Below are 21,367 nucleotides of genomic sequence, written 5' to 3' on the forward strand. Positions count from 1 at the left end.
ATCAATGTGATATCTAAAGCTAAAATTCAACCCTTAAATTTTCACCTGCAAAACTTCCCTCTAAGACAAAATCATTATCCACTCTGAATAATTTGGACTTGTAGAAAAATCCACATCATTGGGGCCTAAAAGATATTTTAAATTATTCCTGTTAGAGTTAATGAATGTTTCAAAGGTTAATAATCCTGTCCGTGGTACAAGAGTGGAGTCATGAACTTGGATCTCAAGTAAAAGATTAAATTCTATTTGATGGTGCATGCAGCTTCCCAATTTTAAAGCCTTTTTTTTTTTTTTTTTTCAACCATCATCTATTTTGTCTGTTCTTTGTCTCTTTGGTTTAAGGCTGGACCACTAACATCTTCTAAAGATCTTCCTGCTGTGGCAGATGTGGAATTAGAGCACCATGATGGAGCCTCCAGAGCCCAGCCAGGAGATTGGGGAGTGGCTGTCCGCCCTCCGCCTGTCCCAGTATACCTCCTTTCTCCAGCAGGGAGGATACAAAGCTCTGGAAGACTGCAAGGACCTCACAGATGAGTGCCTCCTGGAGCTTAAAGTGTTTCCAACAGGCCATCGGAGGCGCATCATCCGCAGTTTGGAAGCACTAGGGGTGAAGCCTCAGAGCGGTGGAGATGATGCAGAAGAAGAGATAGAGGGAGGGGTAGAGGACGGGAGCTGCTGGAGGAAGCGCCAGTGTATGCCAGTGCCATACCCGAGGCATGTCTTTCTAAAGGACAAAAACAGGGGGACTCAACCAAAGGAGAGGGGGGAGTATGATTTGGAGGGGAGTCAGACTTTGCCTCCAGGAGTAGGACTTGGAACAGAAACCAAGGACAAATACCTCCGGCCGCCTCAGCCGGCCCCACGTAATCCCCAGAACATCCGAACATCCATTTCTCTACATACCTGCGTCCTTCCTTCTGTGTCCTCCAGCAGCAGCAGCAGTGAGTCCCTCTGCATTTCAGAAAAGCCTTCAAACTGGGAGATTTCCTCAGAGGACTCTTTGCCATTGAGCAATGACTCTGTCCCCTGTTCTGCTGAAGTACCCCACTCAACAGTGACTGAAGACCATGGTGGTCTTCAGTGTGAAATGGTGGAAAACTCCATCTATGAGGCCCCGCCTTGTTTTAAGGTTTCTGCAGGTCCACGACTCACTCGCTCCTACAGGCTGAGGCACCGGCCCGTGCCTGAAATCCCGACTCAGACCATACCGCCATTTCAGGACAGGTAAAGGCCGGCTTTAGTTAAAGACTTATTCACTTATTCATTTTCTTGTTGAGGCATAATTAAGGGGGGTAGTTTTACATTTTTGGAAAAAGACTTTTTCACTTTCTTGCGGAGAGTTAGATGAGAAGATTGATATCAGTCATGTCCGTACGGTAACTAAGAAGCTATTATTAGCTGCCGGTTTGCTTAGCTTAGTACAAAGACTAAAAAGAGAGAGAAACAGCTAGCTTGGCTCTGTCCAAAAGCGACCGACCAGCCCCTCTAAAGCTCACTTATCAACATGTTAATTTAATCCGCAAAAAAAAGGCACTTACTTCACTTTTATCATTTGTTTATCAGGGAAAACACTCAGTTGCATGAACTCTCAGTAAGATAGTGAATAAGTCTATTTCCAAATGTTAGCTATGAACAAAGCCAAGCTAGCTTTTTTTCTTTTTTTTTTTCTTCCCTGTTTCCATTCTTTCTGCTAAGCTAACTGGCTTCTAGCTGTAGCTTTATATTTACTGTGCAGACATGAGGGTGTTTTTACACTTTGGTTTTTGTTTGGATCAAACAAACAAGATGAAGATAATGTGTTAATTGTCTATGAGTGAGCTTTAGAGGTTCTGGAAAGCAGAATTTTTTTAACCTTTGGACAGAACCAGGCTAGCTGTTTCCCCCTGTTTTCAGTCTCTACGCTAGGTCCTGGCTATAGCTTCATATTTACTTTATTTAATTTGTTTACTGCGGACTTTGAATTTGAAGTGTGATTGGGCTGTGACTGATGACATTTCACAAGTCACAGGAACACAAGTACAGAGAAGAACGCAGATTGAGAAAGGCCTTAGCTGTTTCCCCCTATTTCGAGTATTTATGATAAGCTGTTTCAACCAGCTGCTAATTTTAGCTTCATATTTATCTTACAGATAAGATAGTGGTATTGACCTTCTCACATAACTCTCAGCAAGGAAGTGGATAAGTGTATTTCCCAACATGTCAAAGTATTCTTTTAAGCACAAAGTTTGACTTTATGAGAGTTTATGTGCAGCTCCTGAGAGCACATCAAACAAGTTAGAAGAGCAAGGTGAAAAGCATCTGGAGAATATACATTTGATAACACGACTTTCTAGCTTTGCATTCAAATTTACTCTGATGGAGAACTCCAGTCCTCTTATTTCATATTCAGTTCTTCATTCCACTACATTGATACCCCTCATATTATACATTTTGAACTTTTGAACTGTGAAGGTAACTTTTGGAGTTCCGCATCTCCATTCTAAAGGATTTTACATCAATATGGTGTTACCTGTTTTTCCCACGTGCTGAATTGGTGGTTCACACGCATTGATTTCTCTTCCCTCTCAGGAGCACACCACCGGCACAAACGACCAGCCCTGAACACCTAACTGGCTCCGAAGGTCCCACTGGTGCAAATGGCATACAGAAAGGTACACGCAGTCTTTCAGCCGCATCCGCTTCATCTATTCCATGAATATTTCATGCAGCAGTATAGTCAGCGGTGCTGTTGTTTGCCCGGATGAAAGAGGGGAGAGGAGAGGAGGGTAGTGCGTGGGTTGGGCGGTGGCGTTCGGCGGCAGTGTTGTGGGAAATGGCGTCGCCCCTGTTTCATGTGCTCATCTCACAGGGCATTTGCTCTCTCACATCTCGTCCCTCAGCGAGACCGTAGTGTGTATTCCTGTCGCCCAGCTCTCCAAAGTTTTTTAGAAGTTGTTTAACCTTGCTAACAACGCACAGGGTTGTAGTACAAACAGTACAAATATGCTTGAATTTTGCCTCCTCCCAGCTGTGTTTCCTGGGCTTGGTCGACCCTCATGTCTCATCTGACGAGATACTACGTGAGTTGCTGTCTGTGCTGATGTAGATGTGCTCTCCTAGGATTATATGACAGCTTTCTGTGACGACAGTCTGTATGAATTTGTAAACAACTGTGAACATGTCAGTCTTTTCGGGACAATATTTGACCACATTATCACATTATCTGTTGCTGCGTATCAACAGATTTCTGTCCATTTTTACACTTGATCTCCCCTCACACTCCTTTTTTGCCCCCCCCCCACCCTTCCTTCCTTGTTCCATGTACCTTCACCGCAGCAGTCTCTCGGTAGGCCTTGTTTTGCCAACTTTTTCTCTGTATGGAACAAGACAGGGAATGAGACTAGAGAGAAAGGCGAGACAGTGAAGTGGTTTGGGAGGAAGGAAGAGGAGATGGATGCAAAACAGGTTGAGAGACGGAGGAAGAGAGGGAGGCAAGGCAGTCCCAGAGCAGGGAAACGGGGAGCTCGACTAGCAAGCTAAATCTCCCTTCACAGCAAGGCATTATTTTATGTATCATTTTACCCGAGCATATTTGAAGAGTTTATTCCGAGATGAGATCCAGAGCTCAGAAAAAAAATGTGTGGTGTAGTCTCTCAGAGTGATTGTTGTATTCAATCAAAACTTGCTGCTGGACGCCGGCAGAATTTGAATTGACACCCTCACACATCCTCTTATAAAATAAGTTTCTTTCACGAGAAAAGTCTCACTGAGAAAACATTTTTCCGTGTGTTGCTTCTGCAGCAGTTGTAGCAACACAGCAGACTGGGCAGTATATTCAGTTATTCAATCATTAAAACACCTTCACTTTGCTGTGCCTTTGACTGTACAGTGACATACATACATAAAATCAAGTGAAGTGGAAGACTTTGCACATAAACTACAGTGTACAATACAGTTATAGATGGTTGTTGTCTTTGTTTCTTTGACTTTGATGTGGTGATGACAGAAATGACAATTTTTACACACATGGACACGGGCAGCAGGACTTAGAGGAAGAATACTAGTGCAACTCGAGGTTTCTAGATAAGCGAGACATAACATACCATTTCGAGCCACACTTTAGTTTCATATGCACACGTATATGTCCAAATCTTTCATTGATCATGAATTAAGTGCCACAAAAATCATGAAGGAAAAATACCAAACGTAAGCTGATTTCAGCTTCTCTAATGTGGGAATTTTATATCAGTATTAATAGAAACCTTATGATTGTGAATTGGGAATTTTTCATAAAGGCACAAAAACAAACAAAAAAAGAAAACAAAGGAAAAAAAAAATCATGACATGATAGTGGTTCTGTGAGGGTGTACTTAGGCACAGCAGTGCTTCGAGCTAAATGCTAACATCAACATGCTAACATACAGTGACAAAGCTAAGATGCTGCTGTTACCAGGTACAGTATGTTTACCATGATTACCACTTTAGTTCAGGGTGTTAGCATGCTAAGTTTTGCACAAACACAAAGCATATGTATTGGCTTTCTGCCGGGGATATATTCTTTTACAAAAAACATACGAAAAATCTATAAGCAAAGTCATCTTTCTAGCTTTTTAATGGCTTTCAGCTGTATCTCATGGTCTTCATTGGAGAATGAGGAGGATTTGTAATACTGCCTTTCATTTCTCCTTCTTCAACTGCAAACTTAACATATTAGTAAAAAAAAGTAACCAAACAACATGGTAAATATAATAACAACCATTATTGTCATTATCATTATTATCCTCATTATCATCAGTTAGAAGAAAAAACTACTCTCGAATTGTATTACTCTTGAACTATCCGCTAGTAAATTCGGGGCACATTTTTTGTTGACTAATTTGAGTTCAGTTGGTGGCAGTTTTGTGTCCCCCAGATAAGTGATCACAACAAAGTGACCTGTAACTCCCTGACTTAAAAGCAGGGAGGCTTCATTCAGAACAAAATCAATCTCCTCACTAACGCTGAGCTGATGGCTGCACCTAGGTCGCTTCCCAGACTGCGACTTGAGAGTGAGTCTGGGCAGACAGAGAAGCAGCGCGGTCGACTGAGAGGAACAAAGGCAGAACCCGGAGATGGAGCAAGTGAGGGAAGAATAGCGGGAATCAGACAGGAATTGAGTGCAGTAGCATCCAGTGGCCTTCGGAGAGAAAATCGCCAGTAGCCTGAAGGTCGGCTGATAGATGATGATTGATGGTTTCCATCTGCCCCCCCGAGCCTGTCTGCAGAGAGGGCCACTATGTTGGAGTGGATTCTATCATCAAATAAACTGACCCTTTCATAAAGCATACCAAGCCTAGTAGATGCCCTTTGTGCCCTTCTGTAACGGCCCGCATTGTTTTGGATGTGTGTGTCTGTAAAGCTTTAGAAAGTCGTACATTCACATCTCTAAGGGTGTGAGTGTGAGCCACTGCTTATTTGACCGTCCATCCTTTTATGTCTGTGTTTCTCTCCAGGCATCTTTATGTGTCTGAGGCTGTTTCGATCTTTGTACGACACTGTTTGCCTGCATATCTGTTCCTCCGCCAGTGTCTATGTGTGTGTCTAGCCCCGTGGTGGTGTCTTCTGGCCCTCACAATCCTCAGGAGAGGGTGGTGTCATTTTTCACAGAGACAGGAAACAGCCCACGCAGGGTGGCCCCGGGTCTCCAGACTAATAGTGTCTGGCCAGAGTCTCTCTTCGCTCTTCCTCTTCGTATTCCACCGACCGCGGTCCCTGCAGGAGCCAAGACAGAGAAATGGCATTGGAAGAGACTCAGTCTGTTTGAGACAGACTGAGGAGGATCATACTCCCAGTTGGGCAAGGAAAGGGGCCGTGGCAGAGAGATAGGCATGCTAAAACAAAATTTAATTGGTTTACTGCTTGCATAGATCAAGGGTTGGCACATTTTATTCAGATCAATGAGTTGGTTTAATCAAAGGGCACTATAACATCTGAGTGATTTAAAATTTAACTGGAACAATCCTGTTAAGCTCCTCACTTTCATGCACCATGTTTAGGCCTTCACACTTTGTTCTGCAAGTTTCAGAGCCATGACAAAACCACTATTGTGTTATGTCTGCTTCCTTTTTAGCTTCACTTCAAAGAACCTTGACGCCTATTGCTCCTTACGGAGAAATGTTCCTGTACAACAACCCTGAAAGCGTTCCGGTAAGAGACCATACACTCCCACTAGTGGACAGTGAGAAGCAGCTTACCAAAGAGGAACAGACATTTCTCAGATCTTCAACACTATCAGCAGTGTTTCAGCCCCAGCCTCCACACCAAACCTCCCTCTCATTGTTAATGTTGTCAACACGGACACATACCAGAGTGGAAAATGTGCTTTCTTCAGTTTGCCCCCTGAGGTTAATAGAAATGTCACCTAGCCACTAAAGTTTACATATCTTAGTGGAGCAACACAGTAACAGTGTCTGACTCAAAGATGGACACTTTTTTAAAATCTGATACTAATCTCTTTTCTCCTCTATAGGACCAAGGTGCTAAAGAAAGGCTACAGAAGGGGTTTAAGGACAAGATAAAGCAGAAGAGACAGAGGTGTGGAATGCTGACGTAATACTGCTGTCAAAAGCTCTGGATGTATAAATAGTAATTCAAATGTTCAGGAAGAAAACTACGTTTTTGAACTACATGCATTTTTAAACTAGGACAACAGTGACAAAAAAATTTGACCTTGGTTTTAATCACTTTTTGAGCTCTAGCCACTGAACTACTTCATCCGCTGACATGTATCTTTAGCCCACAAGTTGGTGTTTTTTTTTTTTTTTTTTAAATAGATTAGTGGTGAATATGCAGTTGCAAATATGTGATCACAGGGTGGTTTACACTGTGAAATAGATGCAATTATTGAGCTGCATTGAAAATAGTAAAAATAAGAGAAGTTGTCAGTAGTGCTTTGAGGGGAATAATTATACATTTCCTGCCTTAGAAGTGTGATACTAGGCCTTATTAAGGACTAGTTTGACATTTTGGGAAATGCGCATATTCACTTTCATGCAGAGAGTTAGGTGAAGATCAATCCCAGACCCATGTCTGTACACAAATTATGCAGATAGAGCCAGGGGGTGATTAGCTTAGCATAAAGACAGGAAGGATCGGGAAACAGCTAGCCTGGCTCTCTACACGTTGAAAACTACACCTACTAGCATCTCTAAAGCATTAACATGTTGTATCTAATTAGTTTAATCTGGACACAAACAAAAATGTAAAAATGTGTGGCTTTAAAGAGAGTTACACTGTATGCTGTAACAATTTCTTAGTGAATAGTTCACTAAGAACAGCCTAGCTGCTGTTCTCTGTGGTATCGAGCTATTCAGTTAACTCGTGGCGGGAAATGAGTACGTGTATTTTGCAAAATGTCGAACTGTTTCTTTAAGGTCAGCCCCAAAATCTCCGCACTAAGTAATGGTAATTGTACTGTAATTTGCATGTTTTACATAAAAGTACAATTAATCTGAACAAAAACAGCCCTTTAGGCTGTGCATAATGGCAATAGACTTACAGATAAGAGTCTTCAATCCCTGGATTTTTGCCCACAGTCAGTTATCAGTGTGTTCACATGCTTGCTTATTTTTTTTTATCCAACAGGAATTAAAGAACATTACATTAGTAAAGATCCATAACTACGTTAAAATTATTTTGCAGCTCCTTCTTATAAAATACAATGGGCTGTAAAGAGCACTTCTAAAATTGTCAGTTACAATTTAAACAGTAACTTAACACCAGCTGAAAATCTTGTTTTCGGTTGGAATAACTTCTCATCGCGGTGCAATGATGAAGTGTACCCCAGGGTGTGTCAGTAGACTGTAACATCACTGTTAGGTGTGGTCACAGGTGCAACAGAGCACACTCTGATCCTCGCCAAACCACACCTAGCAATGATGCTGTTGCAGAAATTGGGTGAAGAAACACCGTTCTTCATCCTGGTAATAAATCACTCCTACAACTCATAAATTATTAGATTAGTAGATAAACACATTGTCACTAAACTTATCATGTCATCTGTGCTCATACAGAAGAAAGACACCTGAACAGAAAGAGTCAAAGGAAAGAGATTATCCACCAGCTCCAGCTATCCCAGACCCTCACAAAGTTGAGTATTCCACAGTCGATGAGTGTGCCGGCATTTTCCCGCAAGCCATTTTGGACCATAGTTTTGCCGTGACCCCTGAAACTCTTGCTGCTGGTCCAGCTGCCTCTGGCCCTAAGGATGGATCCTTGATCATGGTGGAGTGTGACCTCTATTCGGGCCGTGCAGAAGCTCTGGAGGGTGTGGGCAGAAATGAATTGTCTGATATTTCTCCATACGCATGCTTCTATGGAGCCCCCAAACACCAGGTTCTCAAAGTGGGTTGGCTGGACAAACTGTCGCCTCAAGGGTAAGTCACAATACCTCTTAGGATGATAAATGTGATTAGAGATTCAACTCAGATTATCGGACGCTAGTAATTCCGTCTATCTGATGTAATGATATGTGGGTCTGCATGAAATCGTCATGACTGCCGGTTTTACTGCAGCGATACATTGCTTAAGGATTGTTGGTCATAAATATTCATTTTCTGTTAAGATCAGTGCATTTTCTCTCTCAGTTTCAGTGCACAAACATTCACCCCAATAACTCAAAATATGCCTCCAGCCGCTGCCTGTCAAGTGGCCAAGAACCACAGTGCTACGGTCTTCAATGATTGATGATTGATTGATGATTATTTAAAAATGATAAATGGTATTAGATACACGAGCCTGAAGGAGATCTTTCCCCAATGCATAGCGCTATTGAAAGGACAGGAAAAGAAGAAGCAAGATAACCTTCTAGCATTGAGATGCACATTGTACCGGCTTTCCTGGCGAAACTACCTTTTCTGTCCAGAGTCTCTTGGTGCTACACGTTTCACCGTTGTTCGAAGCAGGAGCTATCAATCACTTACCTCCTTTTTATATTCTCCTTCACCACCTCATTTTCTTAGGTTCGGAAAACTGCCCTTGGGCTGTTGAATATTCAAAGTGAAAGTAGCCATTTGTTTTGATTATGCTAATTGGCAGCTGTTGCTACAACTCTTGACATTAATGAATCAGTGGAACTCTTGATGAAATATGAGTACATGTTCAGAGCAGATGTAGTTTATATTTATATTTATATATTTGTTAACTGCACAGTGGCTCATTGAAGTCAAAACTGTCTTTGTTTGGTAGACAAGCCAATGAGCCAGATGGATTGAATTTGGGAGTGTATTAAACACATTTTTACCTTAACTTTTCACCTTTCTTCACAGAAATTGCGTTTTTCAAAGGAGGTGGGTGCGATTCAATGGCGAGAGTCTGGCCTACTACAACAATGACAAGGTAGGGAACGAGAGGAAAGCACACACACATCTACACGCTAATGGTTGCTAAAGCCTAAAACCATTTTGCATGCACATGTTCACACCTCCCCTCCCCATCTTGCTGACATACTCGCAGCCTCCACAGGCACACTGGTGAAGTCCGTCTCATTCCCCCGTTGCAGAAATCTAAGCCACGGGCAACTGAGCCAAGTTCCTAAGTGTTCCCCTCTCTTTCTCCTCCTCCCTCTCATTGTCATCATCATCATCATTAGCTTGGCAAGCCAGAGAATGGGAACAAGGACAGAGCGACATTACGCCATGCATGACGGGCCAGTTATCTCTGTGCCCGCCCAGCCATACAGTAAAGTACATTGATGTTGGCACCTGACCAGTTCCCAGAGAGAGAGAGGGGGGGACTCTCCTGTCTTTTTGCCCCCTCAGCATTTCTTCCTCTCTGTACCTCTCTTCACACTCCCTCTGTCTGACAGTTGAGCGTCAGCATTGCCTACCTCATCATCAGAGGGAGAAGGAGTTGGGGTATAAAACAGATGCAAACAAGAGGGTAGTTTAACTTCCGCTTGTTTATTCTGGACACAGTTGTTTTCAGGTCACAGACTTTTTGAATTGCACCAACATTCATAAAGAATAAACTGATTGAAGGTTTGAAATTTCACTAAAAGAAGTGCATCAAAATGAGCTGGTTTGCCTTGCTTGGCCCTCCTTTTATGTGACCACCTTTGTCCTTTTTAGCCACTGTGCTAACCTATTTGCTACAGACCATACATACTTTTTTTTGCAAACGACTGTGTGTTAGAATATTTGTATGTATCTTTGTAGCCTCTTTTAGCTTCCAGTAATTTTAGTTGTGTATTCTGTTACAGTATTTATCAAGTCTGCATAATTTTTTTTTTTTTTTTTTTAACAATCTAGTATTATTGTGAGGTAATTAGGGCTGGGTAAAGTTTGAAGTCTTTCAAATTTGGTGCTGGTACCAATGCAATGCTTGTTGTTCTGTACCACAGTCCAATCAATAGACAGTTGATATTGGACAATTCTGCAGACTACTGATTACTATAATTATGTTTTTATTTTAATGTCCAATGCCAAACAGTTTTAAATAGTTTCCTTCTTCAATATGCTCAGTGCATCAGTATAAAATAAAAAACTACCTAAATAAGATATAGCTTCAGTTTTCTGATTTAGATGAGGAAATATCTGATCAAACAGTAGGTTTGATTAGCTATTTGATATGACCAAGCATTCAGTGCCAACTTTTGATAATTGACACTTTTCAAAACCTAATGCTACAGATATGTTTTGATAACTTCTGAAAGTATTGAGGTCGGATACCCGGCCCTAGATGTAATGCAGTGCCGACTTCAATAAATTTGCACTTATGCTGCATTATCATGTACAATGATATAACACTGACAAAAATTAGTAGATACGGTTGTAAACTTGATTTGTTGTGTTCAATTACACAACTCAAGGATGTGTCAAGACTCTTTACCTATTTCCGTTTGATATAAAACCAGTTGTTGCCCTCGGCTTCCTAGAAAAGAAAAAATACGTCAAAAACTGTAAAACTGTTGAAAATGGTGAGCAGAAAGGGAAAATAGACATAATTTCTATTTCAGGAGCCTCAGAACAACTTTTAATTCATACTTACACACACACACACACACACAGAACGAGGCTACGGTATGTAGGCCTACATCATGCCACTATTTGTATTCATTTAATGGCTGTTAAAAATGTGTGCAGTAGCCTAATTTGAATAAATACTGTTTTGTTAAATTTAACTTGGTTGAGATTTCCCCCATTTCTTTGCATGCAAGTTTAAAATCGTTCCCACAGAAGCCACTAATGAATACAAACAAGAATGTTTTTAATGCAGACATATGCTGCAGGGACTACTCGAATCATCATTGTGGTGTGATTGTATGCATCAAAGGGAGATGTTGACATGTGGAGTTCCAGGTATTCTTTATTTAGTAGTGGCTTGAATTTCAAATAGTGAAACTGCTACATACTTCTACCTTTTTGTTGCAGTGGTTTTGCTGCATATTGTGCAGATAACAGTTGTTTGTTCAACATCTTCCTTGTGATAACCTGCCAGACGGCGAATCCAGTGCTGTTTCTTTTCGGAACTAACTCGTCCTCCATCGTCTGTCACCGTTTCCGAACTCAACGTGCGCAAACTCCCTCCGGATGCAAAAACACACGTCTCAGCTATACACGCCACACACGCTCGCCCGGGAGAGTGGTCTGGATGGGCGGGTGAGCGTGTATGTGAGTTTTTTTTTCTTTTTGTGTCTGTGAGAGGGAGAGAGCCGTAGGAGAGAGCGAGAAAGCGAAACGCCAAAGCGATCTCATGCCGGTAGCTTAAAAACATAACATGATCATTTTTATGTTCTTTATGTTCGCGATACAGTCATTTACTACATCCTGCGGAGAACAAGCCGCAGTACATATAGTATATTCGAGATATCGCCCATCCCTAACCACAGCATATCTGACATAATGTGCTTTACCTTCATGTTCTACTAATGACCGTTGGCTATATCTTGCACTAAGAACAAAGGCATTGCTGCGTGTTTGTGTGTGAGCGCTGACCTCAGTGCCCCTTCCAAGGGCCAGCTCGTTTTCGCTGCAGCAACATTGCACGACATCACAATCAATGATGTGGTACCTGTCTGATTCCTGCTCGTTAATCACAAACTAATTATATCCCTCCATGCTCTCTCGCCCGCTGTCCCTCTCTCTTTCCCCTTGTTTTCACTTTCCATTGAAATTGTTGCTTTATCAGGACACGCTCTGTCGCCAGCAGAGCGGGAATCGGCAGGGAGGCTAGGGAGTCAGCACTTTATAGTCTGTGTGACTGTTGGCTTAGGCACGGCACTTTTTGGAGAGATGAAAGTTTGCCTTAGTGTGTGTGTGTGTGTGTGTGTGTGTGTGTGTGTGTGTGTAAGGGAACAGGGATTGTTGTTTAGACTTTTTAAAGTCATCCTGTCAATGTGACTCTTCCCTCTGAGAAAGCAGAAGGCTTCATCATGTTTCGGGTGAGCAGAAAGGTCGAGTACAATCTCTCTGTCGTCCCTGCTTTATGTGGCCATCTGAGGCCCTGTACCACTCCGTGTGCCACCCAGTGCCACCTCCACGGGGTGAGTGCCAGGGTAGAGGAAGATTGCGAGGAATTCTCTCAGCACCGCTTCATGTCGTTATTTGAAATGAGTTGTTGGCTGGCTTTCGTTCACAGTGCAGAGACGTGTGTGTGTGTGTGTGTGCGTGCGTGCGTGACTACAAAAATTGCCGTGCTGTTCACACTACATAACCTTTTTGTGTCTCGTATTTTGTCATCTTGACATGGGGGTTCAAAATATCTACACAACCGATCTCAGAGGAGTTGTACTGATTACAAAATTATTCCACTGGAGAGATCTGCAACTGGAGCAAATTACTGCGATATTCAACGAAAACAAGCGAGCACTCGCTGTGTGTGTGTGTGTGTGTGTGTGTGTGTAAAACGCTGCCTCCCTCCTTCCCCAACCAAAAATAACTTGTTGCACTAATGGATACTGTGTCAGACTCATTTCTCAGGTGCTCCAACTACAAGCAGGTTCGCCAACTATTTTAAATGGAAAGTAGCTAAAGCCTGCTCCAAATGTCTCTAGATGTTGCTAGATAGAGTAATAATAATTTGCACTAATTTGCATATTTATTACATACTGATTTACATATATCAAGATTAAAAAACTGAATAGAAGTCAAATTAAACTCAATTGACTCTAACTTTCTTTATAATTAGCTGTTGTTTTTATTACTGAACCTGCCATAATCTCATCATATGCATCTAAATGAGCATCTACCTCTACTTTCAACAAAACTAAGAGTGTTCACAGTGAGGCTGCAGCGACGCATTTGAGCTCAGTGCTAATGTCATCATGCTAACATGTCCACAATGACAATGCTAACGTGCTCATGCTTTACCATGGTAACCATCTTGGTTTAGTATACTAACATTTAAGTACACCTAAAGACGGTGGGAATGCCAGTTTATATATGGGCCAGATATTTGGTCATAAACCAAGGTACCGAACACATTAAAGTACTTACTCTAAGAATAAATAAAGACTGATATCAGCGTGGTAAGGTCAGTTAATCATGTTGTTCAATCTTTTCCAACTCTACGCAAAAGGAAAAATGCTTACACACTGAAACGTTCCCATGCTTGTTCTCTTTCTTAAACTTTCAACACCCAAAAAAAGCTCTTTCTAGTTTGAAACCCTGTGGGATCTGTCAGCCCCAGAAAAGAACTAATCGCACTTAATCACAGTCGCAGCTTGAATGTCTCTGGCCGCGGTGATGTCATCATCAGGGTAGCAGAGGTGGCGTGGGAGAGTAGCGAGATCCTCAGTCTCACTTTTCCCTCTACAGCGTTGTATCCAATCCGTGTCATCAATCACCCCTTTCGCCTGATTTCGTCAACACCGGGATTGACTTGGGAGAACGCTCTGGGCCTGAGATGTAGTCTTCAGTCTGAGTGTGTGTGTGTGTGTGTGTGTGTTTGTGAAAAAACCGTCCTAAGCCTGGCTTCAGGGTAGTGAGGGGAGGAAGTGAGGAGGATGGCTGCGAGGGATGAAGGGATGAGAGGACGGGGGAGCGGGGTGAGGCTGGAGAGAAGGCCAAAGGGGAGCTGAGGTTTTAGGATTGGGGATCGGTCTTTGAGTGTGTTGGTCTGCCTGATTGTCTGTCTTTCTATCTGACGCTGCAAAGCTCTCTTGCCAAGCCTAAAAGCTCCTCTGCTCACTCCCTCCTGCGTCTTCCAAAGACGCTTACACTTTCTGTAACACCCAAAATGTTTCTTTTTTAAATTTATTTTATTTATGCTTGCATTCATGTTGATCATCAGAACCGTACCCAATATATGTAATATCTTCAGTAGAAATCTGTGGTATAAGTATTTATCTTACTTTTCGTCATGGTTTCATACATTTCCAGATGTTTGTATTCATATTCATGCTAGACCTGCTCACAGCTTACCATCCAAGAATATTTAATCATTAAGAGTGAACTCACACCAGAGTTACCCGTCAGGTATATTTACCACCTTGAATTTAAGGGGATCCCTAGGAAAAAAAAAAAAAAATTAATAAAATTAATATATATATATATATATATATAATTTTTTTTTTCCCCCTTAAAGCTGAGATATTCAATGTTTATATATTAACAAAGGATTTAATGACTATTTGAATGAACCCACATAAAAATATGACTCAGCTCCACAGTTCCACTCAGATCTACTGAGTTTTTTCAGCTTCAGTAAGCTCATTGTTTTGGTTTTTTCGACTGGCAACTTTACTGTTTTGATTCACTCTCACAGCTGTCACCGGCTTTGTATTCAGCCTCAGCAGGCAGCTGTATGCTACTGTACACACCAAACAGCAGACAGACTGAGTTAGCAACTCTCTGGTGAACATAGTGGAGGATCCGGCAGCTAAAGAGCCAGATATTTTCTTCAGGAGTGGACGTGAGAGGAAAACAGAGTCAAAACCCAAATGAAAATTGGACTTAAATTCATCAAGTGGACACAAACATGGCTTCAAATCAGTGCTAATGTTGCTCCCTATCTGATGGATATGAAAATAAGCGACTTTTTGCTAACGTGCTTGAATATCATCTTTATAATGTGATAACATTTAATTGTTGTGATTACAGCTTGTTGCACTGCCTGCAAAATGCCCCCCAAAAATCCGTGATTGCGGCTTTAAGAAAAACCTTTAACCTGACACTTGGAGTCGTGACCCCCTTAAGTCCAAAACTGAGACCCTGGACTTTCCTGCTGTGAGAGTTGACTCCTTAAAGTCTTGACTTGAGACTCGAAAGCGAAACTCTCAGTTTTTGACCTTGTTAAATCCTGGAACAATAAAAAATAAATGAGACTGGTGATAGACAGGCCTTGCATGGGCACACACTTTTGATATTCAAGTAATAGACCTGTGCAATGGAACAAATTGGTCCATTAACACACATTTGAAATGGAAAAGAGAAAACTATGTGATATTTATGGTCATCATTTAAAGACCTGAAAGATTTACAACTGACTTGCTTATAATGAACTTGGACTTGCCCTCCAGGCCTCGAGAGCTAGGACTTATTTTGACAAGACTTGAGACTTAGCTTGGACTTGCCCTTAACACGGCTTTGCCCTGAGAGCATCATCTTCGAAATCCTTAAGGCAGCCCACTGAGTGAAACACTGATTAAGGATGCATTATTGCCCACAAGCATTTTTTCAGCGGTGCAGTTTACTGCTCCAACCAGTTGGTGTCCTCGTGTCTCCATTGAAAATCTGACGCTTTGGAGATGCCAGAGCCTTAACTCCATGCTGGTGGTAAAACCCTCCGCCCTCTCTACACTCCTCCCTGCTTTCTTCACACAGTGCCTCCATTATTGTAGGCTTTAGCTCCACTGCTCTGCTTTAATTGTTTCCTGAAGTTTACTGGTTTGTTTTTGAAAAGAAAGGAGACACAGTTAATCATGCAGGATAGGTAGTTCCGCTAAAACAAAAAACAAAAAAAACGGGAAACGCCTGGTGAAATGACATGGTCTGACAAGTGATGGGAGGGTAAAATGAGAGGTAGTGATATAGGAGCCGTCAGAATGAGAGGACATGGGAGTGAGAGAGTTGAGGGTGGGAGGGAGGTGAAGGGAGGAGGAGTGAGGGGAAATGAGTGTGGAGGAGATCTTTGGCAGGGGGAGGTGAGTCAGGTGTGTCTGTTACTGGAGAAAGTGAGATAGTTAGGCCTCATTGCTTCCCTGGCAGCCTGTCCTCTTGAGCTTAGTCTATAAACATTAAGTGTGTGTGTGTGTGTGTGTGTGTGTGGGCGGCTGCAGTGCATGGTGCTGTCTGAATCCACCGTCTTAACGCTGACCGCTTCCTTTCATCATCTCTCCACTGACTCCGCTGTCAGAGTATTTACAGATGCACAACTCACAATTAAGCAACTCTCTCCTTCATGACCCCAAAACTAGAATTTAAAAAAATTAATTACCGTTAACCCACACTGGGGTATAATTATCTGCACGCAGCCACCAAGCTAACTCATCCACACGCACATACACACACTTAGTTTCTCCGTTCCTCACCTTCCTCACCGTCTATCTAAATTTAGAGAGAGAACAAGGGCAGATATTGGTGTGAAACTCCCAGGGAGAGAAGTGCACAAGGCCTGCTGTTGGTAATTAGGCTGAGCCACTTCTTGCCATTGTTAACGATTTGCTTTAATATGAGAAGGACCCCTCCATGACCCTCTTAGGCATCTTCATTTTTACACGATGTCTCTTTCCCACACAACTCCCCTTTCTTCCTCCTTCTGCTGCATCTCGTTCTCTTCTTGATTATGGATTTTTAACTGTTGCTTTCTCCTCTGTGATTATATCTTTTTTCCATTGTATCCCTCCACACTCTTTCCATTCTCTTTCTCTGAGCCCTCTCCATGGCCTTTCACACGAACCTAAATTCTTTTTTTTTTTTTCCATTTCACGCTCCTTCCATCCATCCGTCCATTCCCCCCCTCCCCCCCGCCCTCTCTCCTTAACTGGCTGTGCCGGCTGGTATATCTTGTGACTGTATGGCCCCCAGAAATAGGCTTTTGTGGATTGCAAGGTCACGGGCTTAATTAAGAATGGTGAGCGAGGAGTCAGAAGTTCACTTAATTTTTCTTTCTTCATTCATCCTTCCGTCCGCTTACTTCGCCCACTTTGACTTCTCAGGATATGACGGCAGCAATACAGTAGAGCAAACGTACAGTATTGCACATGGCAATCACCACAAGCCATCATAGTGTGCACAGGACTGCAGAGAATCAAAATTCGGGTCAAGCCAGTTGAAGAGCAACAGAGAGAAAAAGGAGACATATCTGTTTTTTTTTTTTCATACTTTGCAATGATAATGACATTATCAACATGAATAATGCAATGTCTGCAACGACCCTTTTTTTTTTTTCCTCCCTTTTTCATAACCCAGTGATTTTCACACCGCTACAGAAGCATAATGTACTGTCCCCCAGTTCACTCTACCGCAAGAACATTACAATCTGAGATGTTCTTGGCTTTTGCCAACTACTTTAAGGGCATTTCCCTGTTATATTTGCCACATCGTGGTTTGAATACCGATCCGATGGCGGTTCCATTCTAAATTCTGTCCCAGTGTCTTTAGAAGTGATAATATTACAGCGGTCTGAAATTTTTTTTTATTTTTTTTTTTTTGCCCCTTCCGTCTCTTTTCACATTGACAATGACCCAGTACTTTAATTGCCATTGTCAAGGGAGACTGCAAAGAAGGTCATGAAGCCTCCAGTGCAACATCCTCCTTATTTGGATGCCTCCACTAGAGCTGCTGGGGGAAAACATGGGGGTAATGAGACAATACGCACGCAGCCAAATCCCACTTTACCCAACAAGCACTTCCTGTGCTTTGCCCAAATCCCCAGTACAGTGTGCAGGTCTCTTTTTGAATATTTGAGAAGTTTGTTTTCAGCTTGTAGATTTGTTTTATTATGTCTCCAAACGCTCAAACGACAGCACCACGTGGGTTATTGTTGTGTTTGGGCTTCTTTAATTTAATGTAGCTTTATCTTTTGGATCATTTCCTCCACCCCCATTTCACATAACATATATCTCAAGTCTTGAAATTGAGTTTTTTACGTTAATGTCAAAGATCACATCTATGCAAATGAGTGCTGGCTTGGTAAATACTATGCAGCTCATATGAAAAGATACAGTATGCATTTGCTGTTTTTTATTACTGGTGCAGTTTCTTGATTCAAATGCCTCTTGTCCAAGAGCTCTGTACCATTTATCTAAGTTATTGTTTGAAAGGGAACAGGGAAGCTATTGCTGCAAATAAATTTGACGCTGTATTGGCTCTAGTCTGAGGATGTCTGTCAGTAGTGTTTCAAATTGAAAGCGATCATAGCCGACGGTAATACAACTCAAAATTACACATCTATTGATGCAGCGCGCTGGACAATAGTAATTGTGAGTCTACAGATGCAGATGATAGGGGTAAGCAACAATTCAATAACATTATTAGCATGCATGAAGGGGCGTGAGTGCGTGCACGAGTGCGTGCGTGTTTCTGCAAAACTCTTATCCGTGTTTATGTGTTTCTCTGCTTAGGAAATGTACTCCAAAGGTATGATCCTGGCCAGTGCTATCAGACAGGTGCGAGGACTGGGTGACAACAAGTTTGAGGTAGTCACCTCCCTTCGGACCTTCACATTCCGTGCTGAGAGAGAAGGTATAACAAGTTCATCTTTTCCCTTTTTTTTTTTTTGTGCTGTATTTTTCAGTCATCTATCAGCTACTTATTCTGCTCTCTCTGCTTGTCAGTCTGCCTCAGTAGCTCTGACTGTCTGATTCCCTGTCTGGCCTTGTTTTTTTCTCTTGTTCTCCCATTTCCCCGCCTCTGTCTGTCCCTCTTCCCCCTCCTTTTTCGTTTGTCTCTCTCATTTTTACCTCACTCTCTCTAAAAGCCTCTGTGCTAATCTTCTGTCCCATCTTTTCCTCTCTTCTTGTCTCTCTTTCTCCACATGCAGTTTTCTCTCTGCCATTTATTTTTCCTGCTACTCTCCCTTAAAGGACATTGTCAGTTTGATTTCAGGGTTTACGTCACTTAAAATCATTTTGCAAGGACTACCTGTGTATAGAAAATGTGCTCAGTTGCTTTATTTCGAAACACATAAGATATCAATATCACTCTCATATCTCTGCATTGAGGATGGAGGTGTGGTCTAGCCTAGCATGAAGACTGGAGATAGCTGGAAACAGCTTGCCTGGTTGTTATGTGCTGAAGTTTTAGCTAACAAACAACATAAGTGCACAGTGACTGTATGTTGTCTTTAAAGGAATAATTTGACATTTTGGGAAAAACGCTTACTTACTCTCTTTCCCTGTGTTAGATGTTAGAGGATTAATATCACTCTCGCATCTATACATCAAATATGAAACAACAGTAAGCTGGCAGTCGGCTAAGCTTAGCACAGAGACTGGAAACGGGAAAATGGCTAGCCTGACTCACAACAAAATCCGCCTACCAGCACCTCTACAGCTCAATAATGAACATGCTATATATGTCCTCTCCACAAACTCTTATATTAATCTAATGTTATGCTTTAAGTAACTGGAGTCAGGACATGCATAGCATAGCGTAAAAGTAATTAATGTGTTGTAGCTTGTTTGCTTAGTCCAAAAACAGTAATTTAAAACCACAAATTTGTGGTCATAGCGCACTGATTATTTATCTAAAGATTTAGTCATAGATGCTGCACAGAAGTGCTCTGTGAATGGATAAACGGTTGTTCTACAAGAAATATCTCCAACACATGACTCTTAAAAACATAAACTGTTGTTTTAAAGTTTCTGTTTACGTACGGGTTGAAAATTTAAGCTACATTGTGTAAATAAGACACACCTAGCAACAACTTTAAAGCTTTTTTTTTTAACTTTCAACAGAGCCAGTGTAGCTGTTGTTAGCTACTTATAGTTTTTATGCTAAGCTAGGCTAAAAACACCCCGACTAGAACTCTGTACTTAACACACAGAAATAAGACTGATATTGATAGTCTTTCCTCACTTTCAGAAAGGAAGCAAATAAACGTATGACATTAAATGCTACAGGTATTTTCTTGTCATATGTTTATTGCATACTCTGTGAATATGGTGCTACGTGAATAAGTGTGTACATGGTTCTCAGGGAGATGTCACTGGCAGTAATGATTTAATGTCTCTGCCTGAACCTATGGTATGAAGTCAATCTAAAAGGTTAGAGTAAATTAACAAAATTTCAAATCTCCCAGGAACTATCTTTTTAATAGTCTCGTTCCTCCTTCTTCTCTTCATCCATCTGTCAGACAAAATGGAGTAAGAGTTGTCTCTGCTTATCGTCTTTCAGGTGGAAGCTTCGTCTGTGTCAGCCTTAATGAGAGGGGAAAGAGACACTTTCCACTCCTTACCTCCTGCCTGCTTGATGGCAGTCTATTAGGGAGCTCAGGTCAAACTGCTCATTTACTAATCGAGGGTCCATTTTCTGGGGTCAAATACTGTCGGCCCTTTGATCATGTGAATAAGTGAGATTGGAGAAATTGAGTTTTCATGGTTATTGCGTTGAGTACCTTTTGACTCATTGTGTAGTACAGTGTGAATATTTGAGAACAGATTGACCTGAAAGATCTCTATCGACCAGATCGTTGAGACCTCAATGCAAGTTACTGACATATTGACATCTGTTGAGCTAGGAATAGAATCATCAATATTTGACCCGCTCATCACTGGTATTGAGCGTCATCCTATTGCTCTTGATAAATTAAACTGATCGTTTAGTCCCCATTGCTCAGTTACAAATAGCTTACACTAAAGCTGTTTGGGTAGACTCTAATACATCAGGCCTGACTTAAAACACATCTTTTCATCAGTCAGTGTTCTTTAAGCCAGTAGTGAAATGGTTACTGAAGCAAGTTTCTGAGCAGAAAAAAACAAGACATTTAAATATAGACATGGTTGGATTGTTCTTGAGCAAGGCTGTTAATGGTAAAGAGCTCTGGCTGCTCTTATGAAAAAGCCCAATGGTCAACACTATCAAAAGCACTTTGATTGTACTTTGTTCAGTTATTCATTTATGGCCATTCATAAAGGCTTTTATGGGTAATTATTAACCTATAGAAGCAACCTGCCATTTGAGGTTCACAGCAATATATAGAAATATATATCAGAAAGTTAGTCACACGTGTTCATGTCGGTTATTACTTAAAATTGGAAATGTGACCGCCATACCAAATATATGGCAGCTTGAAAGTGACACAAATTTGAAACTTAAGTAAGGAAAAGAAAAACTTGTTTTTCACACCTGTCTCACATTGCTGTGTTGACGTACAGGTGCACTCCAATACCCCGTGACATCACTGTTGGGTATGGCTCCAGGTGCAACAAAGCACAGGTCTGATGAGGCGAAAACAGACTTGAAACTTT

The 21,367-nt window shown here is 41.7% G+C and overlaps 1 protein-coding gene across 1 annotated transcript in view; it reads left to right on the forward strand.

Annotated features, from left to right (window-relative positions):
• The window catches only part of zmp:0000000660 (arf-GAP with Rho-GAP domain, ANK repeat and PH domain-containing protein 2), a 120,829-nt gene that overhangs the window by 2,656 nt on the left and 96,806 nt on the right, over positions 1-21,367 (forward strand). Inside the window, exons 2-8 of the mRNA XM_040141476.1 lie at positions 343-1,224; positions 2,569-2,651; positions 6,089-6,165; positions 6,488-6,552; positions 8,031-8,393; positions 9,285-9,354; positions 18,521-18,641. Coding sequence (XP_039997410.1) covers positions 404-1,224; positions 2,569-2,651; positions 6,089-6,165; positions 6,488-6,552; positions 8,031-8,393; positions 9,285-9,354; positions 18,521-18,641 — 1,600 coding nt within the window. The 5' untranslated portion in view covers positions 343-403. The remainder of the gene's footprint in view (positions 1-342; positions 1,225-2,568; positions 2,652-6,088; positions 6,166-6,487; positions 6,553-8,030; positions 8,394-9,284; positions 9,355-18,520; positions 18,642-21,367) is intronic.

This window comes from Xiphias gladius, chromosome 12, assembly GCF_016859285.1.
Source record: "Xiphias gladius isolate SHS-SW01 ecotype Sanya breed wild chromosome 12, ASM1685928v1, whole genome shotgun sequence".
NCBI classification, from domain to species: domain Eukaryota; kingdom Metazoa; phylum Chordata; class Actinopteri; order Istiophoriformes; family Xiphiidae; genus Xiphias; species Xiphias gladius.